Genomic DNA, 25,770 nt, shown 5'->3' on the forward strand with positions numbered 1-25,770 from the left:
ATTATTAAAAACTACAGCTTATCCCGCAAAAAATAAGCCCTCATACCACTTAATCGACGGAAAAATAAAGACGTTACGGCTCTCGGAATTTGGCGAAACAAAATAAATTTTCTTTTTTACACTTAGGTTTTTACTTGTAAAAGTTGTAAAATATAGAAACACCTACACATATTTGGTATCGGCGTAATCGTATTGACCCATAGAATAAAATGAATATGTTGTTTTAATTGTACAGTGAATTCCGTAAAAATGGCGCGCAAAAAACCATGGCGGAATCACTGTTTTTTTCATTTTCTACCCCACAAATAATTTTTTTCCCGTTTCCTAGTACATTATACTGCAAAATAAATGGTGCTACGAAAAACTACAACTTGTCCCGCAAAAATCAAGCCCTCATAGGACTATATAGACGGAAAAATAAAGGCGTTATGGCCTTTGGAAGGTGGGGAGCGAAAAACGAAAATGAAAGTCTGAAAAAGGGCTGCGGCGTGAAAGTGTTAAAGACCTTTTTGGCTAGATTTATTATAGAGTAGCTGATTGTATCATATCTGAAAATATTATTTTATCATTTTTATATACATAGTGTGACCCTGCTTTAATACTACCCAAAAAAATAGATAAACGCTGGGTTCACACATCATGGTCAACTTGCATTTTTTTGCAGCAATTTTCACGAATTGAGGAAAGTGGCGTGGCTGGCAAAAGGACACGTTTTGACAAATTCGACGACCCTTTGTGTTGTTGGCATGGAAGATCTTTCATCCCTGGCACCATAATGGGTGGGGGTGGCGGGGTTAATGCGGCAATGCTGTCTTTCTTGGAACACATGTTATTCTTAGAAGGGCATATAACCGATTATAATAGAAACTCCTATAATTCAGAAAGTAGTTTTTTCTTACATTGGATTACTGTACAGAGCCTCGTGTTATGACTACACTTTCTAAAATACTAATGACGAGAGCGTGTTCTGTGCACATTAAAGAGGCTCTGTCACCAGATTTTCAAACCCCTATCTCGTATTGCAGCAGATCGGCGCTGCAATGTAGATTACAGTAACGTTTTTGGTTTTTTTTCAAAAACGAGCCTTTTTGGCCAAGTTATGACCATTTTTATATGTATGCAAATGAGCCTTTCTTAAGTACAACTGGGCGTGTTTAAAGTTATGTACAACTGGGCGTGTATTGTGTGTGTAACATCTGGGCGTTGTTACTTCTTTTACTAGTTGTGAATAGACGAATCAGCATCATCCACTTCTATTCACAACGCCCAGCTTCTGGCAGTGCACAGACACACAGCGTGTGACGTCACTTCCTGCCCCAGGTCCTGCATCGCTGCTGCTGTCTCTATTCCTATACACAGCGTTCATTGAGCGCTGTGTACAAGTGATCAGAGAAGACAGAAAAAGCTGCTTCTATCCTCTCCTCAGGGTCCCCGGCAGTCACTGAATTGAACCTCTCTCCTTGATGTTCTTGATGATCCGATAAATGGTTAATTTAGGGGCAATCTTACAAGCAGCAATGTCCTTGTATGTAAAGCCCTTTAAATGCAAAGCAATGATGACTGCACGTGTTTCCTTGGTGGTAACCATGTTAACAGAAGAAGACCATGATTTCAAGCACCATCCCCCTCTTTAAAGCAACCAGTCTGCTCTTATAATTCAATCAGCATGACAGAGTGATATCAGCTGCCTTGTCCTCATTAACACTTTCTCCTCAGCTAACGAGAAGATCACTGAAATTATGTCAGCAGGTCATTTTGTGGCAGGGCTGAAATACATTGGAAATGTGTTGGTGTTTTTTTGTGCTTAAGTTAATTTTCATGGCAAGGAATGACTTTGCAATTAATTGTAATTTGACTGATCACTCTTCATGACAATCTAGAGTTAATTCAAATTGCCACTATATAAACTGAAGCAGCAAAATTTGTGTCAGTTTCAAAACTTTTGGCCATTACTGTAAAGTCACCCTGCAATACTCTGTATGGACAGTCTGCACAGTGTGAAAATTCTACGTACTTAAATTTAGATTTATTTTCAGATTACAATTTAACTTCCTTCCGCCCCATGACATAATAGCACATCACAGCGAGCTGGCTTACGTTATAAATTGTTCAGAGCTGAGCAGATTGTACATGTTTATGGTGGAGTCAGGAGGAATACATATCAGTTGTAAATGTACGGCGCTGGGATGGTGCAGGCGCTGTTCCCACCACAGGTGTCCGCTGCATATTACAGCTAACGCTCTGTCTAACCACTTAGATGCCACAGTATTGCAACAGAGGGAGGGGACTCCCTCTTTCACCCCATCAGTGTATATGCATTGTGATTGCTTGATGCTTATGGATTGCACAGCAGCCGGGCCTCCCAGGTCTGCCATGTCTGTATGCCTATAAGGTTAAAAAGCAAAAACGCAACAGACCAAAAGGAAGGTCTTCGGCAGAGCGAAATCTGGCGTCATTTTCATGTGGACCGGAAGCCACGGCCGGACAGTAAGATGGCGAGTTCCGGTCGCGGCTTCCGGCCATGTGTTCAAGGCAGCGCAGACGCAAGGACTAGGAGCGGCAGCGGCTGCAGGAGCAGGTAAGTTATGTTTGTGTATGTGATGTGTGTGTACGTTAGTGTTATACTGTCTGATTACCACTGTATCTAATCCTCCTACACTGTGCATTCGCTCATAATAGCGGCACACAGTGTAGGAGGTTTGAACATTCAACCCCCTCCTTTCTCCTGGCACTAGCCAGGATAAAGGAGGGGGGATTGTGTGAGGACACTAGAGCGAGTGAGTCTACTCCAAATTTGCAGCATAAAGCAATGAGGTTGCTTTACCACATTGCCAATGCTGCAATTTTGGGAATTGCTCCCTCTAGTGACCAGCACATGGAAATGTTATAAATGAGAATCTAATTTTTTTTTTTTTTTTTTTCAAATCTGTGCTTTATTTTCAAAAATAAACAATACATACAGTAAGAACAAGAAAAATAACTGTGCCCATGTGCAACATGGGTATTGCATATTTCTTAAGATTAATTATTTTAAACATCTGTACATTGTCTCGTAACACCTTTTTCTAACATATGTCAGTACATATTCATACCATAGTCATATCAAAACCATGTGAGGGCACATTATGAAGAGGGTAATACAGGGATACAAGGGCGGGAAGCGATGATGGGTTGTAAGGTTGTGTGTTATGCAGTCTGTATTCCAGTGTACCATTTCCAATTTAATGAAGATTAGAGTCTTTGTTAGGGTAACCATTAGGATATTCACTAGGAGCTCTCTTTTTTCAGGAGAGAAAAATGTGTGTGGCAATATCAATGTGCACCAGTTTTGTATCTTATCCAAGGATTCCAAATGTTTGAAAATTGTGTGTGAGTGTGATCTTGCCAGCTGGTCAGTTCCTCCAGAGTACATATTTGGTGTATTCTATCCAGCCATTGGGCTTTGGTTGGAGGTGCCGTTTGTAGCCAGCAGAGGGAGATTAAATATTTAGCCGCTGCTATTAAGTGGGTTGCTATTTGCGTTTTGGTGGGTTTAAAGGACTGCGATGGCAGCGCCAGAGCTATGAGTTCTATGGAAAGGTGAATCTTAGAATCACAAATCCTGTTTATCTCTAGGGATACTTCTTTCCAGAATTCTGTGACCAGCGGGCAATACCACCAAATGTGGGACAGTGTTCCTATCTCTCCCTGACATCGCCAGCACATTCTAGAGGGTGATAGGCCTAGATGGTACATGCGTTCCGGCGTCCTGTACCACCTTGTTAGCAATTTATAGTGGTTCTCCTGGAGTTTGACACACCTAGAGAATCCATGCGAGTTTCTCAGAATCCATTTCTGCTCCTGATCTGTGAATTTCTTGTTTAATTCCATTTCCCAGGACATTATAAAGGTGGGGGTGTCAGGTGAGTCCATATTCAACAGTATCGGATATAATTTAGATAGTTTGCATTTAGTCACTGACTTAGTGAGGAGTAGTTTCTCTAAGTCACCTAGGTCCCTGTTGCTTTTGTGAGAAGAGAGGAATTTCGTGCAAATATGTTGTATGTGTGTCAATTGGAGGAAGTTGAGTGAGTTTGGCGATACCATTGATCTAATTTTAGCCGGTGAGGGGACCATGTTGGTTTCTAATAAATCCGAGATGGTGATTTCACGTAGTAAACCCCATATATCCTCTGGTGGGGGGTCTCCATGTTCTATAGTGTAAGGCACCAGGGAGGCAGGCATAATCGGCGAGGATGTCAAGGGGGGTGTGCTCCTATTTCTGTGTGTTCTCCAAACCGAGAGTGTTCCCTTCAGCAATGGGTTACTAAGTGATTTTAAATCCCCTTGACCCGCTAGCCACAACACTCGCATGGATTCCCTTTCCAAAGGTGCTGTCTCAGGCGCTACACACCAGGCCATCTCTCCAGGCGAGACCAGGTCTAACCATCTCTGCAGATGAATTGCCCTATAATACACCTCCACGTCCGATAAACCCAGGCCGCCTCGATTTTTTTTTTGCGACAATAATTTGTAAGACAAGCGGGGCCTGCGTTGGTTCCATAGGAAGGAGGAAAACATCCGCCTTAATAGTGTAAAGAAAGACTTAGGCAAGTATATAGGTACCATGGTCATTACATACAAGAGTATGGGGAGTATGTACATCTGCAAGAGGTTTTTCCGTCCCATCCATGAAAGGAAGGGAATGTGATAAGCAGTGAGTTGCGTAGATAATTTCTTTAACATCGGTTGGTAGTTAAGCTTATATAGATCTTGCAGTTGACTTGGAATTTGGATACCTAGATATGTGATATGATGGGAGGGCCATAGGAAGGGTGAGTCTCGTTGCAGTTCCTGTGCCAGAGAGGGTTTAAGGGAGATGTTGAGTATTTCAGATTTGTTATAATTAATCTTGAAATTGGAGACCCCCCCCATACTCTACAAAGATATGTTGTAGCCGTGGCAGCGCTTGTTGCGGGTTAGTGACCATAAGTAGAATATCATCTGCGAACGCTGCCACTAAGTGTGTATGGTTGCCTATTTTTATCCCTCTTATGAGAGAGTCAGATCTAATTTTTTGCAGCAGGGTCTCCAAGGTCAAGACAAAAAGAGTGGGGGACAGCGGACATCCCTGTCTAGTACCATTCGTGATAGAGAAAGACGGAGACAAGACTCCATTGACCCGTACCCTTGCATGTGGTTCTGTATAAAGTGAGAAAATTGCCGTTATGAATTGAGGTGGAAATAGGAATTTTGCTAGCACATGTTTCATGAAATCCCAATCCACCCTGTCGAACGCTTTCTCAGCATCAGTACCCAAAAGTATCAAAGGCAGTTTAGAATGTTTGGTGTAGTGTATCAAATTTATCAGTCTCATTGCATTATGTCTTCCCTTCACAAACCCCATCTGGTCAGGACTAACAAGTTTGGGTATCAGATCCCTCACACACAACGCCAAGAGTTTGGCCCATATCTTCAGGTCGACATTCAATAGGGATATCGGCCTGTAGCTAGTACATAGGGAGACATCCTTCCCCTCCTTCGGTATAATAGTTATAAATGCTTCCAAGGATTGTCTTGAAAAGGGGGTGCCTTCTAAAAGTGCGTTGCACATGTGAGTTAAGTGTGGCAGCAAGAGGTCTAGAATTTTTTTGTAGTAGATGAGAGGGAAGCCATCCGGTCCCGGACTTTTGCCTGGTGGAAAGGAGGAGATTACATTCCTCACTTCCTCTACCGTTACAGGGCGTAGGAGTGTGTCGGCCTCTTCAGTAGAGAGGGTAGGTAGCTGCAAAGATTCCATGAAGTTTAGTATTCGTGCTCTCGGTTGATCAGGTTGGGGTCTAGTTCCATCCACCTTGATATTATAGAGGGAGGAGTAGAAGGACCTAAATTCTTTGGCTATATCGGACGTGGAGGTGTGTATTGCTCCATCTGCTCCCCTGATTTTTGTAATAAAAGATTTTTCTTTTCGTTTTTTAATGAGAGCCGTCATGAGTCTACCTCCTTTGTCTCCATGTGCATATATTTTCTGTCTATAGTGCATCAAGTTTTCGGCAAGTTTCAGGTTGAGTAAATCTTTTAGTTGCACTCTCAGAGTATGCAATTCCATCTGAATGCCCTGGGCTGCTGATTTTTTGTGAATTGTTTCCAGTGCAGCAATTCTGGTCAATAAGGAACTAATTTGTTTTGATCTTTCTTTTTTGACCCTAGAGCCCATGGAGATGAAGAAACCCCTCATGTAGGCTTTGTGAGCTTCCCATATATATGTAGCTTTGACATCCGGAGATGTGTTAGTATCGAAATAAAATTTTAATTGTTCTGTTAAGTAAGATACATGTGTTTCTCCATCTAGGAGAGTGTCGTTCAGCCGCCATGACCATTCTCTAATGGGTATACCCGCTAGAGGCAAAGTTATGCTAACTGGTGAGTGATCCGAAACAGTCATTGGACCTATCTGCGCTGATTTTAGAGCTGGAATTAAACTCTCATGAAGGAAAAGATAGTCGAGTCTCTGGTGAGACCTATGCGATAAAGAGTAAAATGTAAAGTCACGAGTCGAGGGGTGCAACGCTCTCCAGGCATCTATCAACTGAAGGCCCTGAAATTTCCTCTTAATTCTCCCTAGTGCAGCAAACGTTAAGGCAGATCTATTAGTTGAGGAGTCCTGAAGAGGGTTTAAAGTAACATTCAGGTCCCCACCTAGAATTATAGGTCCCTCCGCAAAAACAGTTAGAGTGTCTAATATCTTATCATACCATCCCGTCTGTGATTTATTCGGAGCGTATAAATTTGCAAATGTGTACATAGTGTTACATATATATCCCTTTAAGAACAATGCTCTGCCATCAGCAGTGTTGTGTTGTGCTGCTAATGTAAATGGAAGGTCTTTATGAAACGCAATAGATACCCCTCTTGCTGCTGAGCTATTTGATCCAGAATGGTACCACTTATTAAAATATTGTGTTGGTAATCTAGGTATCTTTCCCTCTTTAAAATGGGTTTCTTGTAAGAAAACTATAGAAGCTTTCTCCCTTTTAAGTAGCGTCAAGACCTGATTTAGTTTGTATGGGGAGTTCAGGCCCCTAACGTTATAGGTGAGTATATTAGTTACAGCCATGGAGTGTTCGTGTGCATGGCACCCTAGTGAACCTTGGTAACCTTTCATCTGTCTTGTGGGGTTCGGGGTGGGAGGTAGAAGTAACATAGGGGACATATAAACAAGGAAAACATCTAGTCAACAATGAAAGGAGGTGCAGCCAGAGACCAAGGATCAATCCCCCTTGGGGGAGTACCTGACCCTTAGACCCTGGGGCCTCCAAATGTACATATCTCGTAGAAGGCATAGCACCTAGTATCATAATGCAACACAAATCCCGTATAACATTAAAGGTGCCATGTCTCTTCCCAGAGTCGGGGGTACAGAGAATCATCACCTGGTCCAGGACCACTACATCAAGATACATATTCTCAGTATTACTTGATAAGGCACTATGCAATAAATGAAAATATAAACATATCGCATCGCATTACATTAAGGGAACTCTATATACCAGTTATGACATACTCACTGTTCCCATGCCTAATATACAAAGAGCAAATAGCTTATATCAGGCCCATGTGGGGCAGGAATGGAAGTCCATATTCAGGCGATGTCTCCGTCTTCATTTCTCCCTTGCCCCTTCTTAGGTCTAGGTGATCTCGTCTTTCCAGCTGTTGCCCACGGTGTTATCTGCGGTAGGTTCGGCAAATGAAGGTCCGTGTGAGCCGGCATCCAGGACGGTATCTCTATAGGAGCAATTCCGTTTCTGCGTTTTGCTAGTGTAGATGCTGCGATGTCTTGATAGAGCTGGATTTTCGCTCCATCTAGTACCACGTCCGCCCGTGTTCTGTTTGCCTGTAAAATGGCCGAGGCATCCACAAAGCTCAGTAAACCACATATCACATCTCTTGGTGGTTCGGCCGCTCTCGGTATAGGGCGGAGTGCCCTGTGGATCCGTTCAATTACAATTGTGGAAGCACGTTCCTGCCCCAGCAGCTCTGCAAATATTTTCTTGGCCATTGCCTGAAGTGCCTCTGAAGCCACTGATTCGGGTATGCCTTTGAGTCTCACGTTTTTCCTCCTGCTCCTGTTTTCTTGATCCTCCAGAAGCGTCATTACTTTATTAAGTTGGGCTTCTTGATGTTGTATTTTATGTCCTAGTGAGACACAGAAGCTGACCGAGTCTGACCACATTTTCTAGGTGTTCCACCCGATTTCCAATATGGCGGACGTCCGCCTTGATATCAGCCAGCTCCTTCATCATGGGCGTTAAAGCTTGTAGGATAGTTTTCTTTAAGTATTGTCTTGATATCGGAGCCCTCTCCTGGCGTGAGGAGGAGGCAGCGACGGATTCCCTGTCACTGTCGTCGTCTGAGTCGTCTTCTTGTCTGGGCTCTATGGCCGCGGGCGGCGCAATTTTGGTTTTCTGGGCCGGCTTCATTCTTAAAAATTTTTCCAAATCTGCTTGTCCTTTGGGAGTTTTCTGCGTCCCTGGATGCTCTCTGCTATCAGGCTTGCCGATTTTTACCATTTTCTAAGTCGTGCCTTGTTGTCTTAGTGGTCCCGGACCATGTGTGTGAGGAGCTGAAAGATTATGCTGCCATCACTCTCCGCGGTCAGGCTCCGCCCCCCAATGAGAATCTAATTTATAATATTTCCTGACTTGTGAAAAAATTGTAAAAATTAAAACAATGTGTAATCATTTATATACTAACTGTTTAACTAAAAAAAAAAAAAATTATAATAATTCTAGCGACACATTCCCTTTAAGGGGTTAAATTATGGCCAGCTTTAGGGCCCATTACCTTTAACTGTCATGGACATTTTGTGGGTTCTCGTTCTGATAGCAAGTGCACAGCAAGGGTATATTCACACGTTGCAGTCATACCATGGTTTTTGCTGCGATTTTATGAAAATTGCGTTAAAAACTGCAATATGACCACATGTGAATAAACAATAAGTGGTTAAGCATCCAAGGGCTTGTACTCTCACTAGTTGTGCCAGAGCAACATTGTGTTGAGTGAGAATTTTGTCACCCTCTTGATCACTTTTTGTGAATTCTATGAGCTTCTACCTTGAAATGTGCCATTAGAATATTAGTTAAAGCAATGTGATCTAGACTTTGTGTGTAAAGTATTCGCCACCTCTTTAACCCCACAGGTATTATTATTGCAATGGTTAACGTTTGATGAAGCCTTCTAAATGTGTAGGAGTTTATTCACTCACATACATTTTAATGATCCTGAATAATATATGTTTCAATGATTTCAGGAAGTGTTCATACTTTGTAATCCAGTTTATGGTAAAATGTTGCTGCCGACACAGGTAATAGGCAGAACCTTATTGCATGTGCAGACCATTAAAACAGTCTCACGACTTTACATTTTTTTTGAATCCCCCTATGTGGCTATTTTTTCTTCATTCAGAAAATTTATGTATTTTAGCTTACATGAGCAAAACTTGTTGCTAGTTTAGAAAATGTTATGTCTCGTACGTCTATCAACTAGTTATGGGAAGGATTGCACAAAAGTTAGTGTATAAAGAGTTTGTAATAAGCTTTATGAAGTGTCAAATAAAATACATTCATGTTTTGCATCAAGTCCATGTGTGCTTTGGGCGATTTCAAGGCATTCCATATGAACACTATCCTATCTGTTCAGAGTGCTGTCCTTATTGTAAAATTGTGGCCTGATTTTATGCTGAGAATCTGTGTTGGTAAAGAGAATAAATTTTCCAACAATTAACACTTGATTCCAACCAAGGATACTGAGTGCATTTGTACAATGTAATTTTATTTAGAGGTTAAATAATTTGTCAAGACAATGTGAAATTGAATTATGTAAGAGGGACAGGAAGAAAAATATGATGGCAACATACACTCCTCAACATTGAAATTGCAACACCAAAAAGTTTTGGAATTGTGGAAATCATAATATCGATGGACATGTAAATAATAGACAAATGATAAAAAATGGAAACAAAATATTCCAAACATCTTGATTTATTCAGTATCGAGTATGCGTGCCACACGCAGAAATACACGCACTTAAATGCTTGGCATGCTATCAATGAGGTTATTAATGGTTGTCTGAGGAATGTTATGCCACACTGAATGCACGTGGGTACGCAAATCATCAAGATTGACTGCTGGCAACTGCCTTTGCAATTGCCGACCAATGACGCCCCAGATGTGCTTGATGGGAGAAGTGTCCGGAGATGCTGCAGGCCATGGCAGCACGTTTAGGCCATACAGGCTGCTCAGAGTAGCACAAGCAACATGCAGCCTGAAGTTGTCCAGTTAAAAAACAGCTTCCGGAAAACTTTGGAGAAATGACCGTACCACTGGTTCTACGTCCAAATCGATGCATCACCGATACATAGATTTCACTATATATATTTAGTTTCCCTTTTTTTCTTCTTCATGGAAATAATAGCATAGTCGACTACGCCATTGTTTTCGTGGAAAAAAGAAACCAAAACTTACTGAACAGAAACAAACTGAAACTGAATCCTTATCATTGAAATCAATGGTAATGCAAACGGAAGCGATAGTTTCTGTTCGGCTTTCCGCTCATTGGTTTACGGAAAGGTTGAACGGAACCCGAACGCTGTGAACAGGCCCTTAGTGATGCAAAAAAAAAAAAATCATCAGCTACCACTGATACTTAGACCATTCCTGTCACACAGGTATAATGTAAAATAATATGGTGCAGCCTCCCTGTCGGTATACTTATGATTTCTCAGCTTATTTAGGAGAATATAGAGAGAATGATAATCACAGTGTCCCGCAGCATGCAGAAATGGTATGGTCTTTAGCTGGTCATGTGATGCTGTGCTGAAGCATCATGGAATTGATAGTAAAGCAGAGAGGAAGAGAAAGCTGGGCAAATCTAACAATCAAGATGGAGTCTTTTTTTAAAGCAGAGACAAGGCAGCAGTTCAATAAGTAAGTACAGTATACATAAAAGAAGTGTAGGGTGTGGTATACTGTCAGGTGGGGAATGCAGACATGGAAAGTTGTGTTTCCACTGGAGGTCTTCTTTAAATAAATGCCATTTGAACTTATCACTGGCGGACCATCTTTTAAGCTAACAGATGCACTATATGGACAAAAGTATTGGGATAGCTAGACATTACACCTACAAGAGCTTTTATGAGATCCTATTCTAAATCCTAAGGCATTAATATAGCGTTTGTCTCCCCTTTGCAGCTCTAACAGCGTCAACTTTTCTGGCAAAACTTTCTACAAGAGTTTGGAGTGTGTCTGGGAATTTTTGCCCATTCATTCAGAATAGTATTTGTGAGGTCAGACATGGATGTTGGACGATAGGGCCTGGCTCGTAATCTACATTCTAGTTTAGCCCAAGTGTGTCTGATGGGATTGAGGTCAGGGCTCTGTGCGGGCCAGTCAAGTTCTTCCACACCAAACTCGCCCAACCATGTCTTTATGGATCGTGCTTTGTGCACTGGGGCACAGTCATGCTGGAACAGAGAAGAGCCTTCCCCAAACTGTTCCCACAAAGTTGGAAGCCACAATTGTCCAAAATGTCTTGTTATGGTGAAGCATTAAGATTTCCCTTTACTTGGAACCAAGGGGCCTAGGCCAATCCCTGAAGAACAACCCCATAGCATTATCCCTCCTTTACCAAACTTTACAGTTGGTACAATGCGGTCAGGCCGGTAATGTTCTCCTGGCATTTGCCAAACCAAGACTTGTCCATCAGACTGCCAGATAGAGGCGCAGGATTTAACACTTAACTGAACACGGTTTCCACTGCACCAAAGTCCAATGGCGGCATGCACCACTCCATCCGACACTTGCCATTGTGCTTGGTGATGGAAACCCATGCCATGAAGTTCCCAGGGCACAGTTTTTGTGCTGATGTTCATGCCAGAGGAGATTTTAACTCTGCAGTTACCGAGTCAGCAGAGCGTTGGAGACTTTTTTGCACTGTGCGCCTCCGCACTCAGCGACCCCGCTCTATAAATTTGTGGTCTGCCACTTTGTTGCTGTGGTTCCTAAACACTTCCGCTTTGCAATAATACCACTCACAGTGGATCGTGAAATATCTAGAAGGGTACAAATTGCACGAACTGACTTGTTGCAGCAGTGACATCCTATTACAGCACCACACTGGAATTCAGTGAGCTCTTTAGAACAACCCATTCTTTCACAAATGTTTATAAAGGCAGACTGCATGGCTAGGTCCTTGATTTTATACATGTGTGGCAATGGGATTGAATGAAACAGCTGGATTCAATGATTAAGAGGTGTGTCCCAATACTTTTTTCAATTTAGTCCATTTCCAACTTTAGACTTCTTTGTATTGTTGGTTAATGAAAACCTATAAACAAATAGACAAAAGGAGAGATGACCCTGTGTATATATAAGAGCTTACAAAGTAATGTACAGTGATAAGTAAAAGAGTAGGGTTGCACAATGCATCGAACCTTCGATACTGTGCACCCTCAAACGGTTCAATACCATGTATTTCGACACTAAGCTGTGTGGCAGCACAGCTAAGTATAGTAACACATGAATGTTGTTAGAGCGGGGCTGCGGCTGTGTAATACAGCCATTGCCTCGCTCCTGAGTCCTGACATGTGCGTGCGCGGTCAGCATGGTGTGATTCGAGCAGCGCTGCATTAATGAGCGCTGGCACTGAAGACAGAGAACATGGCGGGCGCACTGAAAAACGCCCCCATGTTCTTCAGTTCCTGTGCCACCGCTCATTAGTGCAGTGCCGGCCGCATCACCTTATGCTGATTGCGCGCGCAGCACTTATTGTCGCAGGCAGCCCCGTTCTAATGGCGGAGATCAGAGAAACCTCTGACCTCCGCCGCTATTCCCTTGAATGCTGCGATCAACGCTGACTGCAGCATTCAAGGGGTAAATGAGAAGGGGATGCTCTTTGGATCGCATCACAGGGAATCCCTGTGACTCGATCGAGGGATATACCATACATGGACAGACAGCCCATGGTCCATTGAAGGACCCCAGGGCAGTCTCCCCGTATTTCTTGTTGGGGCATACTTGGGTATGTCCTAACAACTGCCTGTATACTATCTGTACACAGGCTAATGTACTGGCATATAGATATATGGCAGTACATTAAAGTTTAAAAAAAATAGTCATGTTAAATAAAAAAAAATACACACATTTTTTACAATAAACATTAAAATAAGTCTCAATACATAAAATATACACACATTCGGTATCGCTGCGACCATAATAACTAATTGATAGCGTCATTTATGATGTTTACGTTGTTATAAAATAAAAACTGCTTTCTTTCTCTTATTAATGTGAGGCACGAGGTGTTATGAATTATGAACCTCCATGTGCCTCACATTATTAGTAATTAACCCAATCATGTACCTCACATTAACCCAATGTTGTCCATTATGACTGAGGAACATGATGGGGATAATTACTATTAGGGGGGATTCACACGAGCGTGATTTTCGTGCGTGCAGGCCGCATATTTTTCGCGCGCCACGCACAGCCCTATAGAAGTCAATGGGGCAGTTCAAACAGTGCGTGATTTGTGCGCAGCGTTTGTTCGCTGCGTACAAAACGCGACAGGTTCAATATCTCCACGTATTTCGCGCATCACGCACCCATTGAAGTCAATGGGTGCGTGAAAACCACGCAGGTCGCACGGAAGCATTTCCATGCGAACCGACTGAAACAGCGCACCAGCTGTCAAAAGGATGAATGTAACCAGAAAAGCACCACGTGCTTTTCTGTTTCCAAACATCCAAATGGAGTGTCTTTGAGATGAGCGAACCCGGACAATCGAACCGAACTTCACCGGGTTCGGCCGAACTCGTTTTGGCCGAACCCGGCAAAAAAAATTCCGGTACGCGACGTCAGGAGATAGTCACTGTCCAGGGTGCTGAAAGAGTTAAACTGTTTCAGCACCATGGACAGTGACTACCGATCCCAATAAACATGAACCTGTAAAAAAAAACGAAGTTCTGACTTACCGATAACGCCCGGCTTCTTCCTCCAGTCTGACCTCCCGGGATGACAATTCAGTCCAAGTGACAGCTCCAGCCAATCACAGGCCAAGCACAGGCTTCAGCGGTCACATGGACTGCCGCGTCATCCAGGGAGGTGGGGCCCGATGTCAAGAGAGGCGCGTCACCAAGGCAGCGGCCGGGAAGTTCTCGGTAAGTACGAACTTTTTCTTTTTTTTTAACAGGTTTCTCGATATTGTGTTCGGCATTCACTGTCGAGGGTGCTGAAAGAGTTACTGCCGATCAGTTCGCTCTTTCAGCACCTTGGACAGTGACGGGCGTCGACTAGCCTCATCTCTATGATGGCGGCTGCGCGAAAATCACGCAGCCGCGCATCATACATGGATGACACACGCAGCTGTCAAATGGTTTTTGCGCGCGCAAAACGCAGCGTTGTTTTTCGCGCGCAAAAACGCAAAGTTCGTCTGAATCTGCCCTCAATGTGAGGCACATGGAGGTTCAAAATTTATCACAACTCGCTCCTCACATCAGAAAATGGAAGAACTTTTTTTATTATTGTTGTCAAAGTCTCATTTTGGTATTGAGTTTCGCAATACTACACGAAGCATCGGTATCGAAGTCCAAATTCTGGTATAGTGGCAACCCTATAAGGGCCTGTTCACATCACCGTTCGCTTTCCGTTCGGGGGTTCCGTCGGAGGTTTCTGTCGGGTGAACCCCGCAACGGAAAGGGAAAGTGAAACCACAGCTTCCGTTTCAGTCACCATTGATATCAATGGTGACGGAAACATCGCTAATGGTTTCCGTTCGTCACCATTCCCGCAGGTTTCCGGTTTTACGACGTAATCAATAGCGTAGTCTACTCCGCTATTGATTCTGTCGGAAAACCGGAAACCTTCCCGGAATGGTGACGAACGGAAACCATTAGCGATGTTTCCGTCACCATTGAGATCATTGGTGACTGAAACTGAAGCTGTGGTTTCACTTTCCGTTGCGGGGTTCACCCGACGAAAACCTCAGACGGAACCCCCGAACGGAAAGCGAACGGTGATGTGAACAGGCCCTAACAGAGCGTTGAAAATATGTTCTGGTCAAAATATATTGACTCTTATTAACCAGAGCAATTGGCTGAATTTCCATTTTTTATTTTGTTTTCTATTTGCTGCAGTCCAACTGATAAGGTGGGATCATAGCAATTGTGGCTAGTTGTACATAGTCAGAACAGGCATATCAGTGAGATTGTCAATTACCTGCATAAAATAAATCTGATCCAATCACTTTGCTTGAATTGTAGAATGGGAAGGGAGATTCATTGTTGGGGTTGAGTAATTGCCGTGTGTAAATCCAGCCTTAGATTTAAAAAGAAACAAATTGACCATGAATAGTCAGGGATTTACAGTAAGATTTGAATGATCTTCAATAGGTTTCCTTGCTCTCACCTTGGTATCGCAAAACACAATAGTTCACATTGGCAGCATACTGTACCTGTTTATTACATTGGTTATTGTAAAACTGTTTTTCTTCTTTCAAATTTGTTTTGATCTGCCAGATTCCAGAAACTTCTGGATCAGAAATCTATATTGTGAATGCCCAAGAGTTCTCTCAGGTACCTCTATATATTTTAAAGACAGTTCTTTATGTTTCTGAGAGAATCTCTAAATAAACCCATCTTTTTCTGATTTTTTTTGGTCCTTTTGTTATTTTGCTTTTACATTTTAGACTAGTTAAACTACCTTAATTTGCTATTGCTGCCTTTTGTGACTTTTTTTGTGCATGACGCCCTCTATCTCTTCTATATGTGGGACTTTTTGTTTTTGCTTTCCTATAGGCTTTTATGTAGTAAACTAAGTTTTTATTTATTCAGTTCTTAAGTTTTTTCCCTTTTTTTTCTTTTCTTTTTTTTTTTTCCTTTTGAAGCAGTTGTTAATTATGGATGTTTCTGCTAATAAGTATTTACAAAGTTTCTAACAGCATTTTGCACTAAATTGCATTTTAAATTGTTAGATTAATGTGAATAATATAGAGAATATTAGTATCCACTTGAAGGTTCACGTTGACCGATTTATCCTGTCAATTACAGGTTAAACAAACATGCAGATACGTCCAATAAGCATTGTATGACCTTTTGCAGCACTTCATGTCTTCTTGTACCAATTTTGTGAAAAATTGTCAAACAAGATATATATGTTATTACAGTGACGTTCTAGTTTAAAAGAACAAAGCTGTATATATGAATTTATAATTATTCAATTAAATATCGTTTCACTTATTCCTACCTCATTACATAATTGTTTTTTTTATATTTTTTTTTAAAGACCATACAATTGTATGTGAACGGGATGGGTCCACTTTAACAATGTAAGTTCCAAATCAGAGATGTTCCACAATAGCATGATTGATAATATTTTCTATATTTTCCCTTATTCACAGGAAAGAGAATCCCTTCAGAAGCAACTTGATGAGGCTAACCGAGAAGCCCAGAAATACCGCCACCAGCTGTTCAAGAAAGAACAAGAGGCAGAGGCCTACAGACAGAAGCTAGACGCCATGACCAGGCTGCACACTAATAAGGAAATGGTTTAAACACCTAGTGGATGTACAGTTTTTGATATTTTTATTCAACAAGATGGTTTGACCTATTCTGTGCTGTGTACTGTTGTGTGCCACCGATGGGACATGCGGAAAGTGAGAACAGATCTCCAGCAAGAACGTTTATCCGAAAAATGCTGACGTTACGAAGGTCAATCCTTGTGAAGAAGTATTTAAAGAAAATACTGTATATAGCCTTTTTTTTATTTTTTTTACAGTTCGCACATAAGTTGATTCTGATTATTTGAAAGATGCAAACACCGCGTCAAAAGTTTGACAATGTTCATTGTATAAGAAAAAAGGACAGGGACAAACCTCTCCATTGAGCATCGTCTGCAAGAATGGGGAATTCCTCATATCTGCAGTGCTTTCTTTAACCAGATCAACGTGGCCTTTTGAGGTTACATTTCCTAGTGGAAATCTTTGTACAGCTATTCATTTGTGTATCCTATTATTTGAACCTTTATTTCTTTTTCTACTAAGCAAAAATTTTATATGTTTAACTTCTGAAACATCCAGGTAGATTTACATGTATATGAAGCTAATATTTTTTAAGAAGAAACTTTTGTATATATGATGCATGCATATTTTTTTTTTCTATATCCATTTCTGCACATATGCAGCTGTGCTATCTCTTCTTAACAGCCAGTTATCTTATATAGAGAGAATCCCACTTTTCTGTATACTGATAATTGGCTTTTTGGAAACAGTGGGCTGCGAAAAATAAAACAAATGGCCTACATAGGAACGTTTTTATTAACACATACAGATCAATGCATCTGAAGAAAAGGAAATTCTGAAATCTTCACTTCTCGAATTAGTATTTAATGACACAGGAGTGTGACAGGATTATTGAAAGGGCAACTAGCTGTCCTTATGTAAGGTATCCTGGGCTTCATGGTCCTTCAAGTTTACCTTATACATGGCAGGAATAATTTAGAGTTCTGCCAGGCTTCTAGATATGTAAGGCATGTATTACGTTTAGCATTTTATTTTTTTTCATTCACTCCGTAGATTTGTTCTCCTTCTGGCACATTGTTTCTATGCACAAATTACAAACTACATTTTTATTTTATCAATCACTGAAATTTTCAGACTTCATTCCAAGAAAACGGAATGGAAATGATGATGAGTGATATATTACAGGTTATTATACAGAACTGTAATTGTACAATGTAATTATGTTACCATTTTGTTACAATTAAATATGCAATTATTTCCCTTTTTTTGTTCAATTTCTTTTTGTTCTTGAAAATAATGTGATAAAGTACAAAACGATCACAATCGATGAAGATTTTATTTTTACATGTAGTGATCTGTAATTGCAGTTATATATCTGATGACATGAGGATACTGGATTGACTATTTAATTTTACAATATGAATAACCCATATTTGTTGGGTTGAGAAATTGTTATATTATGCTTTCAACAATATTTCACCATTAAATCTACAATAAAAGTGGAGTAACTTTGGAAATACTTTTTTTATTTATTTTTTATTACTGATTTGAGTTATTTCATGTGTTTATTCTCAATTCATATACATAGCGGTTGTCTTAATCCTGCTGGTTTTCCTTGGAAACAGACAACTGTTTAGTTCCTTTTTGCTGTCTGACGTGACACAACAACTTGGCTCTAACTATGCTAATGTCATCTGAACTCCCACAATGCACTGCAATCCAGAAGAATTATGAATTCAGCTTTAGACCTGAATTAAGAAAGAAACATCATGTAACTCAAATTCAGTTCAAGATTAGTGAGGAAAAAAAGTATAGCATTTACAAAGCTACTTAACAGTTTATGTATGTTTTGTAATTGTTCTGAAGCATAGTGTTTCCTTAAAGAGTAACTGTAGCTTCAGAAAACTTTTGATATGTCATAGTGACATTTGAGAAGCTTTGATCTGTGGGGGTCTGAGTGAGTGCTGAGATCCCCACTATCGCTGGAAAAAAAATGGTAAAAACTGCTCACCAATTTTGGTTGTGTTAGCCTAAAGACCGCCTGATTCATAAATGTTCTATGTGAGCCCGTCTTCAGACTGACGAGGAGAGCCGATCACAGCCGGAGGTGCAGAGTGCTCAGCAAAGTGCTTCTGCTCCTTCATTTCAGCCCCCTGAACCCCACCGATCAAAACTTCTGATATGTACCAATGACATATCAAGTTTTCTGAAAGCACAATTACTCTTTAAAGCTTGTCCCTGCTTCCTCAATAACATATTCGCTCTTAGCTAATTGACAACTTTAGTATCCTTCAGTGAATTGGCTGTTTTTCACAGTATGAACTAGGCAATGGGTAAATTTTAGTACAGAGGATATTTATGTACGCAATTATTTGTATGTTGTGTAAATTTTACCTTTTGCATTATTTTTTTTTTCATGGGCATAAGCAGACCAAATATATTAATGAAATGTACTACCCCTCAGGAACTCCAGATATGTGCCACTATTTTGCTTAGATATTGGTAATCAAGCTGTTTTTATAGAAAAATGTTTACTGGGATAAGCTGTTCGATTTGTCCATGGATTGGTTGTCATGTCTAAGAAACATATTAAAGATCTTATATATAAGGGATTCTACAGTCTTGTAAGTTGTGAGTTTTGTATCATATTACATGCACCCATAGTGAGAGGTCAGTTGCAATAATTATTGAGTTTCTTTGAGTAGTTTAGCAAGCGATTATACACAAATCTCAAGAGTAGTTTTATGGAGTGACCACATAAGGTGCCCACACTTTCTAATTTGCCTTCTAAATTTTCTCCCTATTTAATCTAGTCATGGTGGCTGTCAGCGGAAAACTCCTTTGGCTGACCGCTATTTCCGCCGGCCTCCTCATACACATGCACACATTCAACTGAGTTTGCTTGTTTATTTCAATAGGGAGATGGAGACATACAGCTGTCATATACCACTAGCAGCGTCTTATCTACCAACTGAACAAAAGATCTTCAGAGTTTAGTGTTGCTCTCCGGATAGAGCTATTGACATCAATTTTTATTTAAAGGGAATGTATCATCAGAAAATGACGTATTGGTAAAATCAAGTTGTTATTATAATACACATTTTTTTAAAACGTTGGTGTTTTGTTTTTTTATGTAATAAAACACATAGAAAAATTCATTAAATATTGCACGCTTGCCACTAGAGCAGTCTCAAAAAATGAATAATTCCTGTTTTCTGTAGAGCATTTTCTCAGCTTTGCTGCATATTCAGGCACCAGATGAGGAAAATCATCACATTGTTAGAGTGATGTCTATTCAAAATCCTGACACTTCGGTAACGTTTGTGTGGGACTTACAGCACAGCAAAGCGTAATCTCGCTGCAAACTGTCATCTACAGTGTGATCTCGCGAGATTACGCTTGCTCTGCTGTAAGTACCACACAAACGTTACCAAATTGTCTGGATTGTGAATAGACATCCCGTCCTGACTGGAAGGAATGTCTATTCACGGTCAAGGCACTTCAGGAACGTTAATGTGTAAGTAAGTGACTGCACATACTGTTCTAGCAAGATCACTATGCGCTGATTAAATGCATGGAGAGAAGTGTATAATGCTGATTGTTCGGCGTCATACACTTCTCTGTACAATGCCCACATGGTCAAAAGTAAAAACACACCCAATTGGGCATTAAGAAATTCATTAGCATAAAGCTAAAATCGCTCATAACGTGGTGAAAATAGATAGTTTTCTAAATAAAAAGCACTGCTGTCATCTACATCACAGCGCCGATCACATTATGTAAGAAATAGGGCACTTATAATGTGGTGACAGAGCCTCTTTAAAGGGAATGTGTCGCTAGAATTTTTTTTTTTTTTTTTTTAGTTAGTGTATAGGTGATTAAACATTGTTCTAATTTTTTTAATTTTTTCACGAGTCAGGAAATATTATAAATTAGATTCTAATTTATAACATTTCCCAGCGCTGGTCACTAGATGGAGCAATTCCCAAAATTGCAGCATTGCATGTGGTAAAGCAACCACATTGCTTTATGCTGCAAAATTTGAGAAAACTCACTCGCTCTAGTGAGCTCTCAGTATCCCCCCTCCTTTATCCTGGCTAGTGCCGGTAGAAACGAGGGGTTTGAACGGTCAAAACTCCTACACTGTGTGTCACCATTTATGGAGCTAACACACAGTGTAGTAGGTTAACATACAGTAGTAAACACACAGTAAAACACGTACATACATAGAAATCACTTACCTGCTCCAGTCGCCGCCGCTCCCTCCGGTCCATCCGCTCCGTCTGCTACCTCCGCTCCAAGTGCACAAGTCCGGAAGCCGCGACCGGTCCACAAGAAAATGGCGCCGGACGTCGCACAGTTCAATTTGGACTGTGTGGGAGCGGCGCATGCGCCGTTCCCACACAGACGGCGTACAGCATAGTGGATGGAACGGGCCCCGTTCGCATTCACTATGGGACTGTATGTGCCGTATTCCATGTCTGTATGTGTCGTTAATCGACACATACAGAGATGGAAAAAAAAATGGCAGCCCCCATGGACAAGAAAAAGTGAAAAAATAAAAAAATAAAAACACAAACACACAAATAAATAATTTTTTTTTTAATAAAACACTAAAAGCAAATTGATATAAAAATATTTTTTTTGTGACACTGGTCCTTTAAGAACAGCTCTATTGTATTAGGCTTTATTCAGACGAACGTAAAATACGCGCGTGCAACGCGCGTGATTTTCACGCGCGTTGCCAAGACCTATATTAGTCTATGGGGCCGTGCAGACATGTGCGTGGTTTTTGCGCAGCGTTGCTCCGTTGCCAAAAAGGCACGACATGTCCGTTGATTCAGCGTTGTCAACGCATCACGCACCCATTGAAGTCAATGGGTGCGTGAAAACAACGCAGGGCACACGGAAGCACCTCCGTACGCACAGCATTTTTCACGCAACACTTGTTAAGTCTATGTAAATGAGTTGAGCAGACTAGACAAAACAACTACAAACCAGGAAGTGGCTTTTCACTTTCTGAGCACATGCGCACAGTTTAAACTGACATCTGCAGCAATAGTAGTTTTTTTACGTGTAAAACCACCCAAAAACAACAAACACGGGCCAAAGTGTGAGGTAACGTGAAATCTTGATGCGAACATGTGCTCACAGCAAGCAGGTGTTGGAGAAGGTGTCTTTTTGTAGGCTGCCCTCTCCATTACTCCACCCTCCGTTGTTTTGACGCGCGTAAAAAACGCATGCCATACGCGCGTTAAATACGCTATCACGCTGCCCAAACGGATGCCACACGCAACTCCAACGCAACCGAAACGACGCGTTTTTCACGCGCGCAAAAACGCAACGTTCGTGTGAATCCAGCCTTACTGAAAACCTAGATAAGGTTGGAAAGTAAAAAGGTACACAGAGGTAAGCCACTGTATGCATCTCCCCTCATTTCTGCAGGAGGTTGTACTCCATCACATTCTGGAGACTACAAAAATCTATGAAATTTCTGTCATGACTCATTAATTTTAGCTGCCATAAAGCACACAAACCCTGCTGTACTGTCTGTAGATGAAGGAAATGTGTGAATATGGCCGGGAATGTTTTAGAAATGAAAAAATAAATAGCTACATCATTTAAAAAAAATAAAAAGACCACATTTATCTTCTATATTTACTTAAAGTGTACCTACACTTTAGGATGACTTTTCAGGACTTCCGGTGCCGTCATGTGAAGACAAGAGACGAGTGCTCCGTCGCAGCCTCCCTGAATCTTAACCTCCTGTGACTTACAACGCAGAGATAATCTCTCGGGTTGCTTACCCCAATCCTGCAGAGGACTACAGCGGTATTTACTGAAGGAGGGATAATATATCTATATTTTGAGAGAGACGTGTCTCCGACGACCCGCACGGACCAGTTGGCGGCAAGCCGCTCGTTTGCCAGCAAGGAGGACATGGAAGACCTTTCCTCAGACGCAGAGTCTGAAAACTCCAAATCCAGTGCACAACATCTCCACATTGATTATAAATAAACTGGCTATAAATGTTGCTAGATTGATTTCGCCGGATTTACAATCCACGTTAGCTAAGACTATAACTGATTCTCTTCAGTCTTTCCAATTGGAAGTTACTGCACATGCCGTTAGACTAGATGAAGCAGAGCATTTCAGCCACTGGAGATGATATGGCGAAAGCACATCGGCATATTAGAGATCTACTGAGGAGAAAAAAAGCTGTATCATGGAAAAGCTTGATGACCTAGAAAATAGGTCCAGACGCAGTCATTTAAGGCTGGTGGGTCTTCCGGATCCTGTGCCTGCCAATGCACTGTTTCACATATGTGCGGTACAAATACCTCGACTTAGAGGGACCATTTAAAGTTGAACGAGCACATCGCCTGGGGTCTGACACCATGCAGCGAACCAACATGCCGCAGACTAGGAGTGAGCTTGACAGACCTCGCCAAGTCATCGTCAAATATCTAGACTACTCTGAAAAGGAGGCCATTTGAGGGCTTATAAAAGAAAGGCACAGCCCCTACGCATTGAAGGGTTCAAGGTACTTCTTTTTGGATATTACTCTATTGAACTCACACGCAAGCGTAGAGCATTCAGCAGGATTTGTACAGCGCATCACCACAATAAATGGCGCTTCCAGCTTCAGTATCCTGCAACACTACGCATTACCAGACCGGATCCTGAAGAAGCGGAGACACTGCTATCGGATCTTTTGGCCGCTCCATCATCTGGAACCTACGCTACAGCTGCAGCAAAAAGAACGCGGTCCTCAACTGCCGCCAATACAGCAGCAAAGACACCCTTGAAGCACCGCTGACATCTGGACTTTAAGATCTCTCCCACTGCCATATCTTTTCTCTCCCCCCCTAATATCTGGAGGACTGGTTTGGCTATTCTATTGACTTATGACATTCTCTACAAGGGATAGCCATCCTCCCGCTCTGTCGTTATTACAGGGTACGGGACTGAGTGAGTAATGCTTCTATTGGGGCATTATCATATCTGCTTTATTTCGCTGTTTAATTGGTAATTGATAGTATAGACATGTCGTGTTCTGTTTAACAATTGCTGGTATGAATCTCCCTTCATTACAAATGGCCGCACGGATACGCCACATGTCGGAAAAAAGTGAAGTCCATTCATGATGATTTTTCTCTTACAGGAGATTTGCAGACTTACTGTTATGCTTAACGTTTGTTATTTTATTGTTCAATTGATTGTATGTATTCATGGTCAAATTGGTCAAGATCGCAGATTCTTATATTTTTGCCTCTATCTTATGTTTTGCTGGGGGTGGACAAGACTCATGTACATTAAAATGTATAACACTATATTCCCTCCATGAAGATTGTGACTTGAACACTTGAGGTGTCTGGGGGCAGACATTTCCCTTCTCCAGGAGACTCACCTACGTGAAAGGGATTTTTTTAGGATGAAAAAATTCTGGGTGAGAGAGGTACTAGGCTCAGCCTCTGCTGATAAAAAAAAGGTGGAGTTCTCACACTTTTGAGCAAATCATTATCTTTTCAGGTAAAATCACAACATGCAGACACGGAGGGTAGGCTTCTACATACTCTTTTAGACACTCCAGCGGGGGAATTTAGTATTTACAACGTTTATGGACCGAACGGGGATAACAAACATTTCGATGCGGCCTACAGATCCAAATTGCCCTTGACAATGTCCAAGGCAAAATTGTTGCGGGAGATTTCAATACTGTGTTGTCAAGGAAGTGCATGAGAACATCTACATTGACAGTGAGAGTATCAGATAAAATACTGCAATCTTTCACCTCAGACCTGCAGCTTGTTGATATATGGCGATCCCTCAATCCAGATGGGTGTGAATACACGCACTACTCCCATGCTCATGGGTCTTGGTCGAGGATTGACTACATCTTGACGGGGACTTCGCTACTGCCTCGCAATACTAATCCAACCAACTGTTAATCTCAGATCATACACCGATCTGCTTGGAGGTAGCGGACATGCACATTCGTGGAACTGACTACATTTGGCGTTTCCCCTCTTTTTTGATAAAAGATGAATCCTTCACAGAGCTTTTAAGTGGTTGGTGTTTGGAATATGATTCTTTTAACAAGGGACATAGAGACAACTCCTCCCTATATTGGGAGACCGCAAAAGCTGTACTTCGTGGTAGATTGATTGGACACGTCTCCAAACTCAAAAAAATCACTCAGAAACATTATCAGGACTGTAGTGCAGCACTTAGAGAGGCATACAATAATTATATTTTACAACCTTCATCAACCACGTTACATGAATGGAAAGTCACTAGGGCTAAATTTGACTTATGTCTCGATCGCAAGGAAGCGTTTTCATCGTTCAGTGAAGGAGGCAGAGTTGTTTAAATTTGGTTCAAATCTGGCAGGTTGCTTGCTAACCTGGCTAAGGGAACTAGACCCTACTCCCATATAACCAAACTAAAGGATAACTATGGCACAGTTCACACTGACCCATCACAAATGATACACATTTTTGAGCATTTTTATAAGCGACTATATACTGACGACACCCCGTTTGATAAAGGCCTTGGTTGTCAATACCTCCAATCTTTAGAACTACCAGTTACGTCTTCCGCACAGCTAGATACTTTAAATGCAGATGTCACAGAAGAAGTCTTGCGGACAATCCAAGCCCTTAAAAACAATAAGTTACCGGGACCTGATGGATACTCAGCTGAGTTCTTCAAGGCCCTTCGACAACAACTCACACCTGCGCTAGTAGCTTATTTTAATTCCATTTTGCATGGAGCAGCTACACCCTCATCAGCTAATTTTGCATACATAAGAGTGCTTCCTAAACCCGGCAAAGACCTCTTATTACCCTCCTCCTATCGCCCAATATTCTTAATTAACCAAGATCTAAAACTCATTGCAAAAATATTTGCAGAGCGACTTTCACATATACTCCCTAACCTAATATATCCAACCCAAGTGGGTTTTGTAGGCGGCAGGGCGGCAGCTAACATCAGAAGAGTTTTGACAGTTCTAGATGCCACAAAAATCCAGCATCGATCAACCAAACAATATGCATTGATAGCCTTATATGCCGAAAAGGCATTCGATAACATTAAATGGAAATGGCTGGATTAGGTACTAGACAAATTTGGTCTAACTGGTAGTTTTGGAACATTCCTCACAGAACTTTACAAAGAGCCGCGAGCGGCTATATATTCCCCGGGGATGTAGCTCGT

At 41.4% G+C, this 25,770-nt stretch overlaps 1 protein-coding gene across 2 annotated transcripts in view; it reads left to right on the forward strand.

Annotated features, from left to right (window-relative positions):
* Positions 1-19,157, forward strand: part of GABPB1 (GA binding protein transcription factor subunit beta 1) — a 102,155-nt gene extending 82,998 nt beyond the window's left edge. The window contains exons 9-10 of one of the 2 annotated variants that reach the window (XM_075858054.1): positions 15,551-15,607; positions 16,432-19,157. In XM_075858054.1, coding sequence (XP_075714169.1) covers positions 15,551-15,607; positions 16,432-16,584 — 210 coding nt within the window. In that variant the 3' untranslated portion in view covers positions 16,585-19,157. The remainder of the gene's footprint in view (positions 1-15,550; positions 15,608-16,431) is intronic. The other variant, XM_075858055.1, reaches the window with a different exon arrangement.
* The last annotated feature ends 6,613 nt before the right edge of the window (positions 19,158-25,770 follow it).

Source organism: Rhinoderma darwinii, chromosome 3, assembly GCF_050947455.1.
Source record: "Rhinoderma darwinii isolate aRhiDar2 chromosome 3, aRhiDar2.hap1, whole genome shotgun sequence".
In the NCBI taxonomy this organism is placed as follows: Eukaryota; Metazoa; Chordata; class Amphibia; order Anura; family Rhinodermatidae; genus Rhinoderma; species Rhinoderma darwinii.